General features: G+C 45.0%; 1 protein-coding gene across 2 annotated transcripts in view; it reads right to left on the bottom strand.

Moving 5' to 3' along the window:
- The window catches only part of LOC119167945 (small G protein signaling modulator 1), a 301,398-nt gene that overhangs the window by 154,951 nt on the left and 127,953 nt on the right, over positions 1 to 18,494 (bottom strand). For both annotated transcript variants that reach the window (XM_075891022.1, XM_037419412.2), the window contains exon 7: positions 2,857 to 3,197. In XM_075891022.1, coding sequence (XP_075747137.1) covers positions 2,857 to 3,197 — 341 coding nt within the window. The remainder of the gene's footprint in view (positions 1 to 2,856; positions 3,198 to 18,494) is intronic.

The raw sequence follows: 18,494 nt of genomic DNA, 5'->3' as shown, positions 1-18,494 counted from the left end.
CATCATCATCATCATCATCATCATCAGCCTGACTACGTCCACTGCAGGACAAAGGCCTCTCCCATGTTTCGCTAGTTAACCCGGTCCTGTGCTTGCTGCTGCCAATTTATACCCGCAAACTTCTTAATCTCATCTGCCCACCTAACCTTCTGTCTCCCCCTAACCCGCTTGCCTTCTCAGGGAATCCAGTTAGTTACCCTTAATGAACAGCGGTTATCCTGTCTACGCGCTACATGCCCGGCCCATGTCCATTTCCTCTTCGTGTTTGAACTATGATATCCTTAATCCCGGTTGGTTCCCTAATCCACTCTGCCCTCTTCTGGTCTCTTAAGGTTACACACACCATTTTCCTTTCCATCGCTCACTGCGTCGTCCTCAATTTAAGTTGAACCCTCTTTGTAAGTCTCCAGGTTTCTGCTCCGTAGCTAAGTACCGGCAAGACACAGCTGTTATATACCTTCCTCTTGAGGGATAGTGGCAATCTACCTGTCATAATTTTAGAGTGCTTGCCAAATGAGCTCCACCCCATTCTTATTCTTCTAGTTACTTCAATCTTGTGGTTCGGCTCCGCAGTTATTACCCTTCCTAAGTAGACATAGTCTTTTACAACGAAGGGCACTATTACCTATCTTGCGTGCTGCTCTCTTCCGAGGTTGTTGTACATTATTTTCATTTTCTGCAGATTAATTTAAGACCCACCTTTCTGCTCTCATTGTCTAACTCCATAATCATGAGTTGCAATTCGTCCCCTGAGTTACTCAGTAATGCAATGTCATTGGCGAAGCGCAGGTTACTAAGGTACTCTTATCCCTAACTGTTCCCATTCTAGGCTTCTGAAAACCTCCTGTAAGAACGCGGTAAACAGCATTGGGGAGATTGTGTTCCCCTGCCTTCTTAATTGGTATTTTGTTGCTTTTTTTATGAAGCACTATAGTAGCAGTTGATCCCCAGTAGATTTCTTCCAGGATGTTGATATATACTTCATCGACTTCTAATGTGAACATGCCTAAAAATCTCAACATATACTTTCACTGGTGTACAGGGGCAATTATAACCAAAGTGTCCAAAACCAGCCTACCCCAACCATAAAATTTCCCCATGAAACTCACTGGCCCGACCGAGTCCAAGAAATGAAACACTACTATAACGCATCTACACACGGCGCATGTAGTACCAAGAAACTCTAAGTAGCCTGTACACCATGGCTTGCTAAATAAAAAAAAACTATATTGTCACGGGGTCGCAACGTGGACGAAAGGAGCAGACTGCAAGTCAAATAGTAACTGTTTATTCGAGCCGGACTTGTGGCCACGTAGAAGGAAAGTTACGTTAAAGCAATACACTGGCACTGATAGAGGCGAGCAGAGCGTTGGCTGACGATGATCTGACAAGTGGTGAAGCACGTCGGCTTTTTACACGTGTCATCAAATATTGTAGCATTATCGCTAGTGGCCACGTAGGTTCCAGAATATTCTGTAATGTTCGCGAAGTGGGCATGATCTGAACGAAATTATCTACTACAGTACCAAAGCTTCTCGAACACTGCAGGTGCAGTTCGCACATACAATCACGTACAGTGTGACAGGGCGATAACAAAATTTGAGGAAGGAATGTGGCAATATACTCAAAGATGCTTAATACCTGCAAAGAATTCTCGAAAGAGTTATTCAAGAGTGCAGATCATTGAAGAACACACCCATGTGAGCAGAAGCAATCAAGAAGTGGAAGAGAATGTGGAAAGATCTGTCCTGTGAGGAGTATAAATTTGGAAGTGCCACAGATTCCATGATCAAGAACTGCTACAAACTGGATCGTAAAGTGCTCATCAGCGGTAGATTAACCAATCAATCAAAAAATTGATCACCTGACTAATAAATTCATTTAGGAGCCCTCCAGCGTTTCGAAACATCAATGCTGAATGCTTCAACACATAGTGGCACTCGCCAGCACTATTGCGAGCATAAATGACGATGGATGATGCAGGCCTGTGATTGTATAAATGCAATGTTAGATGAAATCACAGCAGTGCAACAAAATAAGAATTACTATTGAGTTTATTTTTTCTTTGGCATGCTTTTTCACTAAAGAATTAAGTTTTCTGACTTTTTCAGCTTGATAACTGCAACGGCGGTCAAACAACGCGTCGGACACTATGATGCTGGAGGAAACACATCAGGTACGCTCCGGGCAGCGTTGTTTCAAAAAAGTGGAGGGGAAAAAAATGTAACAGCTTCGATATGAACGTCATGGCAACCAGTAAAAACCAGCAAAACTACAGAACATTATAGAAGCGTTTGCAGCTTTTTTGTTTTGTGAGTGTGTCTCACTCTTCAAACACCAAATTGTTTGTTACTATTGCAATGACATCATCAATACATTGGAAATAATGGACAATATGGCATCAAGCTTCCTGTATGTAAGGGCTTTCAGCTCATTTCATTGGGGAGCCATCCTACATCACAGGGCGAGGGAAATATGATCAGCTGACCCCACGAAAATGGAGTCGCGGGTAGGCGTCCGTTTTATCGTATTTTGAATCTTCTAGACTTTGAACTGCGCGTCTCAATTGCTGCTATTCTTGCTGCACTAATCTGTTGAGCCTTTAGTCTGTGCAATCTCATACTTGAAACAATGAGGTCTCGAAAAGTGGTGGAGGGCCCCTGTCATCACCTGTTTAGTAGATTAGGCAATTGAACACAACCAAACCATTGAAACAAAAAATAGCCACACCAAAAGGCAGCTTTTAAAACATCCGCATATACAAACGACACCTGGGACCGTTAACCGGTCAACTGGGACACTGCCGAGCATGTATGCTCACAGTCTGCGAAGCATGACACGAGTACCTTGACTCACCTCTTGTCCTGGCTGCTGCCCAGGGAGTCGCCAGACGAGCTGTCTGCACTGGTGGTGCCATTCATGAGCTGATTGGGGGTCCACTTCAGGACCAGCTGCGTGCCCCCTTGCTGGTGCAGGGACAGGTAGCCGGGCAGGGGCTCACCCGCGTGGCACCGCGGCTGCACGTGCACGTTGTTCTTGCCGTACAGCAATGTGGAACGTGCGTTTTGGTGCAGCGACTCAACGTAGTCTCGAGCCAGCCGGTCACAGCCCCCTCCTACGGATGCGCCGACGACGCGGCCGACCGAGCTTTCTTCGGAGGAACTGCCGCCCGGGGTGCCACGGAGGTCACGGCGACACTGGGAAACACGCACACTTTACTGTTGCTTCATCAATCATGATAATAACGTACAGAATTTTCCGAGACATTACCTGTTAATTTTGTGTGAATGAAAGAGCACTATTGGAGTAGCCTAAGGGCCCACCAGGGTCATTACATAGAGGGAGAACAAAATGCAGAACACTATCTTTACGCAGAAAAGATGACTATAGGTTAGTACGCTGCTATGGTATATTAATTCGTAAAACATAATAACAAGGCAAGCATTACAATAGGAGTAAATAATGAATAAAGCATAATTGTCACTGAAAGTTACAAGATTCCAAATACTTTGGCAATGCTGAATTAAACAAAGAAGGCTCAGTTATTTTAACTATTCTGGAAGGTAAGTCATACCATTTTTTTATTGATAAATTTAAAGGCGACTTTCCATATTTTTTTATCCAGGCGAAGATAGGGTTAACTCTGTAAGCATAATTGGTGTGATACGCAGAGTGAGATGGCAGTAAAATATGTGACTGGGCAAATGATGTGCTGGAACACAAAGTTCGTTCATAGATGATTACACTGAAAACAATCCTACAAATACACAAGCCAACGTCCTGCTGCTGTTCTCTCGATCATCTTTTTCACTCGTCTTCACAAGAGTTAAGAATGGTAGTAGTGCACTAAAAACTGTTGAGAGTTGCGCTAAGTGTGCCATCTTTGTGTCCTCAATTTTATACGTGCCCGGATGTCTACATAGGTGAACTTCACAAGAACTTTTACTTTTGATTGGTAGAAAACATTCGAGTCAAGTGAGCATGATACACCGGGTATGGAGTGCCTGTTTTAGGATGTGCTCTACACGGCTTAACTACAACTTTGACAATTGTAACCCTATGACTCGATGCAAAGATTGAAGCAATAATGTATGTCAAGGTGGATGTCGACTATGAATGTTGACTACGAATGGAGGAACATTAGGCGTGTGTGAACATTTGAAACCTTTGAACATGAAGATGAATATTACTGTATTCGAATTTGCTTCTATTCGAATTTAAATTCTTGAAAATTTCAAAGTATTCAAAATGGTCATGCAACTTCCAGTAAAGGTCGTTTTTTTGCAGTGGAGGTGTGCCAAGCCGTGAAAGCACATATTCAGTATATTAATTCAAATCTAATATTTTTTGAAGAAGGTTTCACTGTACTGAAAAAATGCTAAGCCATTAAAACATCTATTCAACGAAAATCCACATTGATGCAAAGCCCCGTTTCAAGGTTAGATGGATATATCACCCTCACATCAATTCAACATCTTATTGCGATAGCAAAAATATTAACACTCTCGGCTCATTTTTGCCGTCGCCATCATGTCCCAGATATGCATATTGAAATACCACAGTTCAGCTGATGCTTTATTCAAGCAACAGCAAGATAGTGCTGATCAAGAAGAGGAACGAAACGAAGACTGATGATGGTTATTGACAGATGAGGAAGATAAAGTTGCGGGAATTGAGGCTAGCCCGCTGCCTTTGCGCAGGCTTTGCCGCCTTTTCTGCCGTTCTCATGTCCCGACATGTCTGCCCTCTTTTGCTGTCTGCCGCGCTGGGAGAGCGGAGTGACGTTTAACCCCCTCACCCGGTAGCGGATATTGACTGGCACCGCCCACGGAGTCTCCCAAGAGGTTTTCGCGCGCTGTGTCGGGAGCGGGCAGACAGATACTCTCCGGGACTGCAGACGGTGAGCCACGCAATCTTTTCTGTCCGTCGACCCCCGTCTCTCGGGGCTCGTCGGACTTCGCTGGCGGCGCCTCGCGCCCGAGGCGAACGCTCACCTTTTGTTGCCCCACTGCGTACGCACGGCCGAAGGGCAGTACGGTGTCCTAGTGCGTGGCCTAGCTACGCCGACCCATCTCCCTCCGAAGCCAACGCGAGCGCCTTTGCCCTCGCTCGAGCAACCGGGCCTTGGTCCCGGTGTCTCCATGGATCACCTTTACCGCGGAGACATGCTCGTGGCATCCTGTGTAGTATTTTTATGCCTGTGGCGTGGATAAGCCTATTTGCTTTCCCGCCGCGGCTTTGCGACGGGCTGTACTGCGTTTGGTGTTGCCACAATAAAGTGTTGCGACTTTGAGCAGTATCGTGTTCTCGCCACGGAGACGGTTAACGCGTGCCCTGCGGCTCGCTAAGACCGGACCCACTCTAGTGGCCATACTCCTTTGGGATACGTGTCACTACACTGGCGCCCAACGCGGTGTCAAAAACTCTAGCTTTTGACTGCTCTTAGCGAGTCAGTTCGCCTGTGCGAATCGAGCTCGTCGCAATATGTCTGCTTCGTGGCATGCCGCGCTGCACAAAAAGGCCACCGCCTCTATCGACGGGCACCCTTCGGCGCTCATTCGTGTCGTCACCCCCATTTGTGGTGAATACACAACCTACGTGGTAGCTGATGCGCTATCTCGTGCCCCCTGTTGTCTGCCAAGAATTTGGATTTCGGTGCGACGGCCGCTCGCGGTGCCATAGCACATGCAAGTGTCGGGGCGAAACAGCGGCGAAAAAGAGAGTCCCCATGAGGATGACCTTGGCTGCTATCCGGGGGGAACTTTCCGAAGGCCACCGTGCCGAGAGCGGACCCGTGACGCCGTGCAAGCGGCGCTTGCTGCAGTCCTGAGTGGGCGCGATACCAGACTCCCCCATTTGGGAGAATGGAAATCGCTTTCGGCATTAAAGAGCTACTGAAGGCTTAGCAAAGTGATCCGTTTCGAGTCTCGGAGGGACAGAGCGCCGTATACGCTGCTTGCTTTGCGGCGGGCGCCGATAACCCGTCTTGAAGAGGCGTGAAGCGCCGTTACACTGCTTGTTCTGCAGCGGGCGCGATTAGGGGGCTGAAACAACGTGTGTCATTGAGTCCCCGGCGGATTCATTTTGTTGGACCATGACAGGCTCCTGCTGAACTATATAGCCACTGACGGCGAGTCCATCGACCCATTTAAGGTGGTTATGCCCAAAAGTCTGAGAGCCGCACTGTTGCGATTTTCTCACGACGAACCCGTGGCCGGTCACCTGAGTGGATCCAAAGTTTTATGCAAACTGAGCAACATTGTGACCTGGCCCGGCACGAAGCGTGGCTTTTATCACTATTTCGTCCCTGCCACGTCTGACAAACGGTTGAACCAAAGGTTGGAAAGCCGCCCGGTCTTATGAACCGATTGTCAGTGAGCGTCCGTGGCGCGTACCAGCTGAAAGATCTCCTTTGGGAAAACTCAGCCGTGCCCACATCGCAGACCTGAAGCCCTTTGTCACGGTCTGACGAGCTCACGCCAGCGCCCTGCGGCACTTCGCACAAGCAACGGGCACACCCGGAGCGGCGGACCGCATTCGGACCCCGCAGCGGTATAATCTGAGGAAACGGCCACCTTTGTAATTTCGCACCGGACGGCGGACTTCTCCGCAACCGAAGGCCCTCAGTTTGCTGTCTAGCCTCAGTATAGGTTACCTTCTTTATGGCCTTTTCTCGTAAAGAAGTCGACCCCGCCCAGTCTGCTGCCAGTGTTTCTTTTTTTATGTGTTCATGTGTATTTTATGTTTCTTTTGTCTAATATTAAGTGTTATTTGTATTTTATGTTTTTTTTGCCAGAGGTTGAGTCATTTTGCTCTGTTTTACGTTTTTCTTTGTTTATTTCGTCTACTGCAAAGGGAGCTGTGCGTGACCTTGAGTGTCAGTGCTCAAGCCGGGAGAGAGAGACGAAGGACGCTTTGCGCCTACTCTCGCGCAGCTGTCGATGGTGTGTGTGCGTGCGTGCTTTTGTGCGTGTGTAAGTGCGTGACGCTTCAGTGCGTGCCCGTGAAGAGTGCGTCATGGCTTCCCCCCATCAACGCGAACACTGGAGGTGCTGCGGGGGCATTGACCCACTGATGTCAGACCGTCTGGCTGTGCTTTGCTTCCGGCCGTCGTCGAAGAAGCCCTGCTGCCTTTCCCACCATGGCTCCTGCGCGAGGCCAGCTGAAAGCAGCTATATGCTGCCGGCCAACGCCAGGGCGCCTCACAGCCAACTCTGGTTCAGCCTCCCTGATCATGGAGAGGTCCGGCTTCCCGCAACGTCCTAGCTCCGTCATCGAGCCAGAAATGCGGGGCCTCCGAACTACAACCGAAGCAGCGTTCGTCGGACTCGCGGCTTATCAAGAGCAGCAACGAGCCATCAGTGAGCCCCCTCCCGTACCTCTGACCTCGCACTCAGGCATCGCACCTAGCGAACATTATCACGCTCTCCCACCCCTCCGCGCGGTCGACGCTACCCCTCCCAAGCACCACAAACACTAGTCCCACTTTCCTGCGCTCCCTTTCGCAATTATTTTTTATAGTGTCATGTGTTTATTTTGTTATTAATGTTTTTTCCTTCTTTGTCACTCTTTTTTTTTTAGCAGCAGTAACAGGGCTGGACTGGGGTTAGCTGTCGCTCATAACAGTGTCATTTTAACTGCATGGGTGACGTCCGGCTGCCTTTTGCAGACCGGTAAAGAGTAAATTTAGGAGAGGCGGATGTGGGAATTGAGGCTAGCTTGCTGCCTTTGTATGGGCTTTGCCGCCTTTTCTGTCGTTCTCATGTCCCGACATGTCTGCCCTCCTTTGCTGTCTGCCGCGCTGGGAGAGCGGAATGACGTTTAACTCCCTCACCCGGTAGCGGATGTTGACTGTGGCGTCGCGCGCGAAGTCTCCCGAGAGGTTTTCGTGCGCTGTGTCGGGAGTGGGCAGACAGATACTCTCCGGGACTCCAGACGGTGAGCCACGCAATCTTTTCTGTCCGTCAACCCCCGTGGCTCGAGGTTCGTCGGACTTCGCTGACGGCGCCTTGCGCCCGAGGCGAACGCTCACCTTTTGTTGCCCCACTGCGTACGCACGGCCGAAGGGCGGTACGGTGTCCTAGTGCGTGGCCTAGCTACGCCGACCCGTCTCCCCCCAAAGCCAACGAGCAGCCGGGCCTTGATCCCAGTGTCTCTGTGAATCGCCTTTACCGCGGAGACGTGCTCGTGGCACCCTGTGTAGTACTTTTATGCCTGTGGTATGGATAAGCCTATTTGCTTTCCCGCCGTGCCTTTGCAACGGGCTGTACTGGGTTTGGTGTTGCCACAATAAAGTGTTGCAACTTTGAGCAGTATCGTGTTCTCGCCACGGCGACGGTTAACGCCTGCCCTGCGGCTCACTAAGACCGGACCCACGCTAGTGGCCGTACTCCTTTGGGATACGTGTCACTACAAAGTCCAATGAATTCTTACAATATGTACTCATATATGTAAAAAAGGCATTAAAAAATTTATCAGTAGAAAAAAATTTAGAAGCAATATAGCAGAGATTCGAACCAGTGAGCCCTCACTCCGCAGTATGCTACACTAGCCAACACAGCTACGCAGCTTGTGCCGGTGTTGTAACAACGAGCTATTCATATGCATCATTTAGAGCTCATGGTACACAGGTCTGGGAACATCTTGAGTGTATTTTTCATCATCAACGCTTTGACATTTTCTTTCAAATTGAAAACTACCCTTGAGGTGTGCAAAAAAAGTGGGCTTCCTTCTGCGCCATTCATGATAAAGAAGAGAAATAAAAAAACACGAGGCACATCAGACGCAGAAGAGTCATTCCCCTGTGCCGCAGTTTAAAAAAAAAATCAAACAGCGTCGGCATAATGGACATTTTCAGCACATTCCTTTAGTGCAAACACGTAACAACTATGACGGCTTGTCCAGTGTACAACTACACAATCTTTTCGAGCGTCGTCCTTTGTGCTGTAGCGGCATGCTGAAACTATCGAGCGGCTTGTCGTTCTTTGTTTGATATTTAAATTTCTTGCTATCGCATTCATTGCTTCGCCCTCGTGGCGAAACTGTGACTTCTTTTAAGTTTAAGAGCTTGCTATACCAGCTTATATATGCTCTCAGTATAGTAAATTTCAAAACGTAACATATTTTAAAGGTTAGCACTAGCATTTTACCGGCTACTATTCAAAGTTGTTACCACTTACTTTGAACGAAAAAAAAAAGCATCAGCAAAGATGACTCTGTAGCAATTTTTAAAAAATATTAGCAGTTTAGTTGGGTGATTAAATATAGGCCCAGTTTTCTTTATTAGGCTTGTGCGAATTATTCAATGCTTCAAATGTTCTAACGAATAGTAGATTATTCAATTTCGCTTCAAATCAAATTTAAATTATTCAAAATGTCGAAGTATTCGCAAGGAACGAATAGGTGTACTTTAGTGCGCATGCAACCACCTGTGAAAATGGTTTCACTGCAGTGTAAAAATGCTAAACTGTGAAAACACTTAGCCAGCTGAAATCCACTCTGCCGCGAAGCCTCCCCTTCAAATTTAAAGGGGCCCTGCAACACTCATTGAACATGGTCAAGAACGCTGTCGATAGAAAGTCAAGGCTACCGAGAACGAAAAGCCAAATATTACCACGCAGCACGCGGCCAGTAGTTCAAAATAAATTCTCTAAATCAGCTAAAAATTGCACTCTACTCTCTGCAAATGATGCTACAAGCTTAAAAATCACTTGTCACAGCCATGGGGCGCTCGGTCATTACTGGGGCAGTTTCAGGAAGTCGCCACTTGGCTGCGCGTACGGGTGTTATCGCACTAAAAAGCCGCGTATTCGAAGAAAAAAAAGGAAATGCTTAAGGTTACAAAGCGCACATGACGTATTTTTTTCCCCCATGCTATCTTTCTGAGCTTAGCTTCCATTTTCATCAGGAGGAGAAAAGAGAATGCACTTGCAGTGTGCGAGGAATATTTGAAACTCTGCTTGTACTGAATGGATACGAAAAATATTCTGAGGCAGTGAATTCACGAGGCAATAAGCTTCTTTATTAAATCAATTCCATGGCTACCTGCAAAAAAGTTAGAGAGCCCCTTTAAACGAAGATATTACCCTCATATCAATTCATCATTTTATTAAGCTTAAAAGGTTTTTATAATGTCTCATGTGCTCCAAGTATAATAAATGTTTAAATATTACATATTTTACAGGTTATGACTTGCATCTTGCTGAAAGTCAAATCCTACTACTACTCAAAGTTGTTTCAACTTCCTTTCAACGAAAAAAAAAAGGGTGCATTTGCATAGAGGCCCTATTTCAATTTTTAAAAAAATATTGTGCAGGTTAGGTCATGATAAATAGGCCCATTTTTCTTTATTTGTCATATATACTATATTTGCTCGCATAATGAATGGACGCGCATAACAAACACACCCCCGACTTCAGTCTTTAAAATTTCGATTTTTTTTTTTTTTTTTTGTGAGTAACTAATGCACCGTCTACATTCATCCACTGCAGTACCGCTAACCCACAGCTGGCGCCTCCTTACTCGTTGGATCTTTTCCGCTTTTTTTATTATGCCGACACTCCTCGGCCACCTCATTTCGCTCCCTCCCCTTTTTCGCTTGTTGTTGCATGCCTTATTGTTTTGTTGTTGTTTTCTGTCTGTGCACGGCACATCCCCTGTCTTTATCTGTGCGCCAGAGCAGGATTCTTGAACGGTGCGAGTGTAGAGAAATAAACACACAGCTGATAAGCACACAGCAAGCAAAGCTCATGAAACTGCCTGCGCCAACCCATGGTCACTTCCTCCAAATACGAAACCTTAAGGCCAAACGACATGCAAGCGATTTTCGAGCAATGAGGACAGGAGTTGCAGTCGCAAAGGGTCATTCGTCGCTATCGCGTCGCAGGTTTCTGGAAAACCAGAAAAAATTGCTTGTCGCTCAGAAAAAATCGTGACCATTTTTGCAACATGGTAGCACCCCCCAATTCTTGCTTCAGTTGTTCTCCGCACGTACAGGAATTTCTCATGTGGAAGCGAGGCGGCAGCCGTATTTTGTCGTTAATCTTATAATCGACGATTTGTTCTGATGCTTCGGGAGTAGCTTGCTGCAATGTTGGTTACTTCTTACAATGTCAACGGCGGCAGCGCGATCGTCATGCGAGGCTGCCGTGAATTCGGCTAAGTGCATTGAAACGTCGCAGCGCACGCTTTTGGGCGCTCCTTGAGATCACAGCAGATACCACTGCTGCGGTTCAACAATTGCGAGAAAAGATGGCCGCAAAACGCTTTTATGGCGCGCACTTGCGACGCGGGTACAGCTTGCGCAAGATAGCACCATCAACCACTGAAGATGAGTAAAGTACAACAAAGAAGCTGTTCCCAAAAAGTGTACGCACTATCAGTTGCAAAAGGCTAAGCGACCATTTTTTTTTTTTTTTTGCATTACCGCATTTTTCGCTCATTCCGGAAAAAGTTTTCAGGAAATTTGCCTCGCATAATAAGAGCACCTTCAACTTTGCTCCAATTTTTTTTAGAAAAAAAGTGCGTTCATTACGCGAGTAAATACCGTGCTATTCGAATTCGATTCCAAATTATTCGGCCAAAATCACTATTCGCTTCGAACTTGCTTTGAACCTAAAATTCACTATTCACACGAGCCTATTATTCATATAAGTGGTTCTCAGCCATGGATGTGTCGAGGACCCTTAGTGTATTGGTGGAAGTGATGGGACCCCTTGCAGTGGAGGGTAGGCAAGGGGGGGGGGGGGGTTATGTAGGTAAATTAACACAACTGGAGCGTGAAACAGGAGCCTTTTATTGCTACCAAAAACATCAAACAAACGTGCCTCATCACTTCGGACAGTTCATCAATACGTGGGCACAGTCATGCTTTAACAGAGTTGCACATGTAAGTTCTCTTTAATTTAAAAAAAAAAAGTGGGTGACGGCTTCGCGGACCCCCTAGAATCCGCGGTCCCCAATTTGAAAACCACTAATTTATATTGTGCGATATTCATACTATCCAAATTCAATTCAATATGATTCGATTAAAATCACCATTCACTTCGAATTCGCCCTAAATATAAAATTCACTATCCACACAAGCCAAATGACTATTGATGAAATATTAATCCAGGCTCATGACAACACTGTGCTCTAGTCATTCTTGTTGCTATGCAATAGCTAGCAGCACAGTTCCACTTTCATGCAGCAGACAGCATGAAGCTTCCATGTGTACGGGTCGCATGCGAAAGATATTGTTTTTGTTTAGCCATGTATGACACTGAATTATAACGCGAAAGTGTTACTTGAATTTAATAAAGTGGAATGCTGGGCCAGTTGGTAATACATAATGTGGAAATATATGAGTGCACAAGGTAGAAGGAAAAGCACTTGACAGGAAAGACGCTCACTTACAGCTGAACTTTTATTAGAAAACATTCATTGCACGAGAACACAAACGCGCAGGCGCAATCAACTATCACTTCAAGATTCCAGCCGTTCACCTCTCCCCCAAAAAAGAAGGTACACTCTAAAACAAGAGCGAGTAAGAAGAGTGTCTTTTTGTCCCACAACAATAATCGTCATCTATATTGCATTCCATCCTTGCGCTATCGCCCCGCGCCCGGTACATTCAGGTCACGATCGGGATGCCCATTATCAGGGTTACATTGCATTTTCGATAGGAAAGTGGCCAGCGCCGAGTTTTCAAGAAAGGAAGTCCACGCAAGTATGATGACGATTATTGTTGTGGAACAAAAAGACACCCTTTTTACTCGATATTTTTTTAGAGTGTATGCGTTTATCTACTTCAACAGCTCAAAAAAAGACTTTTTTTTCGCTTATTGCTGCCGAAGAAACACTGACACACGTGCTTGCGTTCGCCCTAATCTGTTCTGCTTCCATGATTTCTCTGGTCAGTTTGTGTTTTGATTTGCCCAGAATTCTCGTGCTGACAAATTGCGGATTCAAAACACAAACTGACCAGAGAAATCATGGAAGCAGAACAGATTAGGGCGAACACAAGCACGTGTATCCGTGTTCCTTCGGTAGCAATAAGTGAAAAAGAGGTGTCTTTTTTGAGCTGTTGAAGTAGATAAACGTATACCTTCTTTTTTTGGAAAGAGGGGAACGGGTGGAACCTTGAAGTGATAGTTGGTTGCACCTGCGCGTTTGTGTTCTCGTGCAATATATGTTTTCTAATAAAAGTTCACTTGTGAGCGAGCATCTTTCCTGTCAAGTGCTTTTCCTTCTACCTTGCGAGCTCATATATTTCCACGTTACTTGACTATGTTCGTGAAAGCAGCACTCTTTCAGCGTCCACAAAACCTGTTGTACAGAAAACACGTGACTTTTCCCAGCGGGATTGATGCCAGCACCAAACGACACTGATGCCAGCGCCAATGAGTAGAGTTTTGTCAACGCCAGTTTTATTGCACACTTATACCAAGTTATGTATATAAACACAGTTTGGCCTCTGCATTTCCTCATTTATGACACATCCAGGAAACCCAACTCAGAAGCACCCCTTTCCTGCTTTATCAACCTTGTTAAAATTCGATGTTTCTATGTCATGCCATATTCTTAGGGATGCGCTGCAGCTCTTTTTCTCTAATATTGCTTCAAAATATATGAGAAATACTCTAAAATAATTCTAATCTATTCACACATTATTATTTGAACGCCCAAAGCTTTGCTATCAGCACAGCTTTAAAAAAATGTCAAGCATCAGCTTCTGATCTTTGCAAGCATCACAGAAACGAAACGAGCATTGAAATGGGAGACACTGATGGTAAGGAGGCAGAAACTGAGGCTTAAATTTCTTTATTGTTTAGATTATAATGGATATGCCATTAACCCTCTTGATTATCTGTTCACGCGAATGTATGTCTCTAATCGTCAAGACCATTCAGGAAAAATATTAGAATACCGCTACAAAACCCACTCTTTCGGTAGTTCTTTTTTCGTAAAAACAATACAGGAATGAAACCGTCTACCGGATCATCTTGTCAATGAAACTGATAATGAATCCGTTTTTTCTTCCTTGTAACAACTCCTACAATATCACTGCCACTAAGAATGGTTTGCTGTCTCGAAGCGTGTGGGCGTTTACAAATGCATGACGTTGTTTTCGCTCACCAATATTCGAGTGTTTTTTTTTCTTCTCTTAAAATATTTTGAGCGCTGTTTTATTTATTGAATCTACTGTTTCGATTGAAAACTATGTGGTCAAATTATTATGTGTACCTCCCCTACGTAATGCCTCACGGCGATGTAGGTGAAATGTAAATAAATAAATAAATAAATCTACTGCCTTGCAGCTCACAGAAATATTGTACCTGAATGGGTTGAGCCACTTTTGGTATTTTGCTTTCCTTGCATTGCTTTTTGCGTTTTTTTTTTGTCTGTGTGAAGTGACGAATGGGCACACATTTATGTTCTGTGCATGACCAGCAGCAGCAGCAGCAGAAGAGTGCGGTTATTCCTCACACCCACAGTGTAGCACATAATTTTTAAGTGTATTGGAAATAAATATGGCATAAAGGTGATTACGTCTGCACGAGAAAAACTGTCAAAACTGTGTCGTGAAACTTGCCCTGTTTTGAAAGAGGGAAAAAAAATGTAGCAATAGCAATCATCGTGTTGAATATATTCCCTGCGCACAGGCTGCCGTGTACAGATTACCTTTGACATGTGGCCGTTCATATGTTGGGCAAACTGAGAGGTGAACAAATGAGCAAGTGAGAAAACATGAAACTAATAAGGTGCACAAGTCCGCAGATGGTTGCCTGGCAACGATTGTGGTGGGGTGCCATACTTTGATAACACTTATATTTTATATCGTGACAGAGATATTGTTAACTATATTGGTAGTTGAAGCTGCAGAAAGGAAACGTGATGATTTTGATTGTGTCTGCACACCGTCTGCCTCCCTTATGCAGAAAGAACTTCCCTTTTTGGATGGTGGGTTTGGCAGTAATGGATGATGACTGGCATGACACATGGGTTTCTTTGGTGGTTTTTTTGTTTTCCTTGTCTCACTCATATGCAGTAAAACCTCGTTAAATCGAACTCGGTTATTTCAAAATCCTGCTTAATTCGAAGTATTTCAACAGTTCTGTATTTTGCAGCGCAAGTTTGAGCGGATAATTTGAAGCGGCGGTCAGCACCAGCTTGGTTAATTCAAAAACTTTGGGTGCAGTGTGCCAATTTCAGATCCCGATTTCGCCGCAACTCCGCGGAAACGACGACCCTACAGAGTCACAAGGCGATGCAACATAGCGATATTGATGAGTGGCAGCTGAAGCACCCCTGCCTCGCTACTTCCAGCACCAAAAATAAAATTATATAAAAAACAGTCAACTAAAATGTGCGCCTGCGGCACAATGTAAGAGTAGTTTAGTTGAGAGAACACCCCCGCTCTTCACTTCGTGACGAAGCCCTGCTTCTCAAGTCCGACAACAGATGGCGCTAGCAACTAATGCCCTTTCGGCACAGCAGAGCAGGCAGAGCTCAGAGCCACTTTAGCTGAGGCTCGGTGTGTAAGAAGCAGTTTGGCCTGGCTATGGCACCGAATGCGGCTTTTATAAAACAGATCGTTCAATTAAATATGTTCGTTGACCGTTCTGCCTCATAACATCGTATGATTGAATTCATCAAGCATACAGCATTCAGGTTTATGTAGCACGGCCAAGCAGCGCGTCTTCGGCAATGTTCCAATTTTCTGACCGATATTACTATTTACGGAGGTGGCCGGAGGTCTCTCCAACACCAAATATCACGTAAAAGAATGTTCGCAATATTTATGCTTGCCCTGGTCATGGTCGTAGGCGGTCAAGAGTACGTGCAGTTACATTCAGTTATTTTACGCCTCTCATGAGGGCTTTATTATGCGATGTGATAACATGAGCGTTGGTGATAAGCTCGAGAGAAATTTAATGAGTTAAAGAAATAGACATAAAACACTAACTACATCTTGGCCAAAAAGCGGCTTGTGAATTATCACAACTCGACAATCAATCAATCAATTCGACAATCAAAATTCGACGCTTTCTCATGTACACACATTTTAATATTCTTTATGACTCCTATTCTTCACGACACGCATGCACATATTTGTATGGGTGGCAATCCTGAATGTCATTTATTTAAAATGGAGCAGTAGTACATTTATAAATGAAACACATTACATACCCACAAAAAAGGTTACATCACAGCATGCCCTGATCACAGTATAATAAGCATTATTGCACACATAACATATTACACATACACATCTCTCTTCTCCTGAAGCAATGAATTATACAAGTTTCGACGACTTATGCAAGTCTTGGTTCTTTTTTACATGCTTATTCTTTAGCTGTCTGCAATACTGTCGCATGCGTAGGCACACATAATAGTGCAAAGAACATTTTCTTGATGAGCAGCACATAGAAACGTGAAGGTGAAATTTCCAAGCACTGCATCTGTTGTGCGATCATATACATCTCTCTCACCAGCGTGTTTTGCGAAGTGCTCCTCAGCCTCTTTGAAAAGAAGGAACACATGCACATTCAGATGTGTGGGCAGCCCCCCTCTAGTTTTGCAATTTACCAAGTCGGCTTCTGGTAGCTTTAAAATATCTTTCTGCCGAATTAAAGCATCCTTACAAATTGTACAGGAAGTTTGAGTGGCAAACTTTCGTGACACAAATCCAGTGACATAATATACAATGCAGTCTACGACGGCAGCATCTGAATGATCATGGTCACACACCTCATCGCATTCCCACGTTTCCTCACTGATGAGGCCACCTAGTTTCTCCTTCAGTTCATGCATTTTATCAGTGTGCTGGAAAGGTGCAGATTGGCACACTTCTTTGAAATCGCTCAGGGTCAGAAAAGCAGACTATTTTTTTTTCTCAGAAACTACACAGTTACCAAACTGCGGTGGCTTAAGCAAAAAATACAAGGAAAGCATGCGGTACAATTGCAAAAATGTCGGAAATGTTGGATGCTCATTTTAGCCCCCTGCTTGTCTTATGATACCAAACAAGCATTCCAACGAATTCTGGTTCATTTTGGCTTTCAGGACATACTTGAACTCACACTCTTTCATAAGAAATGCTGACAGCTCCTAAAAAGACTAAAGTGTAACACGCAGGCCTTCAGCAGTAGACTGCGTTAAAAAAAGATTTTTGTGAATATCACCCCTCACAACTTCCTGCTCCCAGCTATCAAGCCACTTAGATGCTGACTCTAGAACATGAAAGTCTTTACTTTCAAGCATGCCGCCTTGACTGTTTTTGAGTTTTCGAACTGACTGTTTTCAAGTTTGACTGTTTTCGAACTGTGACTGTTTTCGAGTTTGTTTTCAACTGTTTTCGATCTTCTTCGACAAGCAACTAGGCGCTCCTTTAAAAATAGTTGGCAGGGCGTCCTTTGAAAGTCCTGCTCTTCTGTTGCCAGACATCAGAACGTGGTCATTCATTTTTGCAGACCACGTTTTCCAAATAAAAAATGTTTTTCGCACACACGGTCTGTCCGTTGAATCATGCGGTTCTTGCGAGGGATCACCAGCCTCCACGCTTCAAGCCGGGCTTCGTCGTGCGGTGGCGTAAAATGTGAAAACTTTTCTTTACACAACTTATAGCCGGTATTGCAGTAAGATACAAAGCACTTACCTATCGTGAAGCACACTAAATTACGCAAACATGTTCACAAACACAAATCACATTTTCGACGTGAAGCAGGGTTGAGAGACAGGACTGCAAGGTGCGTGCGGCGGGGCAGCAAGCAAGAGGTTGGTGGCTAGTTTAGCGCGCCTTCTCTGGAGGAGCTCCCTAACCAGAACAGCATGTGACTCTCCTCACTATGCCACCGGTATGCGCGGTTCTTTCACCTAAACTACTCTTACACTGTGGCCTGCGGTAAACAAGACATGCTTCACTGCAACACAGCAGTGATGCGCAGGCAGCTATCGTATGCTTCTCAAAACGTCAATGCGTCATGATTTATTCATTCTATCTGGGAATACATAAAGAAAATGATCAAGGAGAGTCTGGCAGAATTCGCAATGTATGCAAACCTGCGAGTGCCGGTTGCTCGAGCAACTGCTGGTGGTGTTCTTGCCTGCAACACCTACTTTAAAAACTCGCTTCGAAAGCTTGAATGGTGATGTTTTGCAGCCCAAACACATTGCAAATTTCACCACAATGTCCAGAATTAAATTCTTTATTTTACGAGAAAAAATGGGTGAATGGTCGCGGGGGCAAGCGACATGCTGCCTGCGTGTCACTATTGTATTGCAGTGAAGATGTCTTGTTTTTTGCAGGTGTGGATTTCAGTTGTTCACCTTTTTTTCTTTTTTTGCATTGTCAGCAGCGAGGCCCGGCATTTCCACTTCTTTGCAGCAAAACTTTGACCAGATATTGCTGGCAAACATAACCCTTCGAGCCGCAAACTAGCCGGCACAGCAAACGACCATCCCTGATTACTTTGAATAACTTCAAGTTCTTTGCATCCACTTTTTGTATG

Source organism: Rhipicephalus microplus, chromosome 3, assembly GCF_043290135.1.
Source record: "Rhipicephalus microplus isolate Deutch F79 chromosome 3, USDA_Rmic, whole genome shotgun sequence".
NCBI lineage: Eukaryota > Metazoa > Arthropoda > Arachnida > Ixodida > Ixodidae > Rhipicephalus > Rhipicephalus microplus.
The sequence above is the reverse complement of the archived record's forward strand: the minus strand, read 5'-3'. Positions and strand labels throughout refer to the sequence as shown.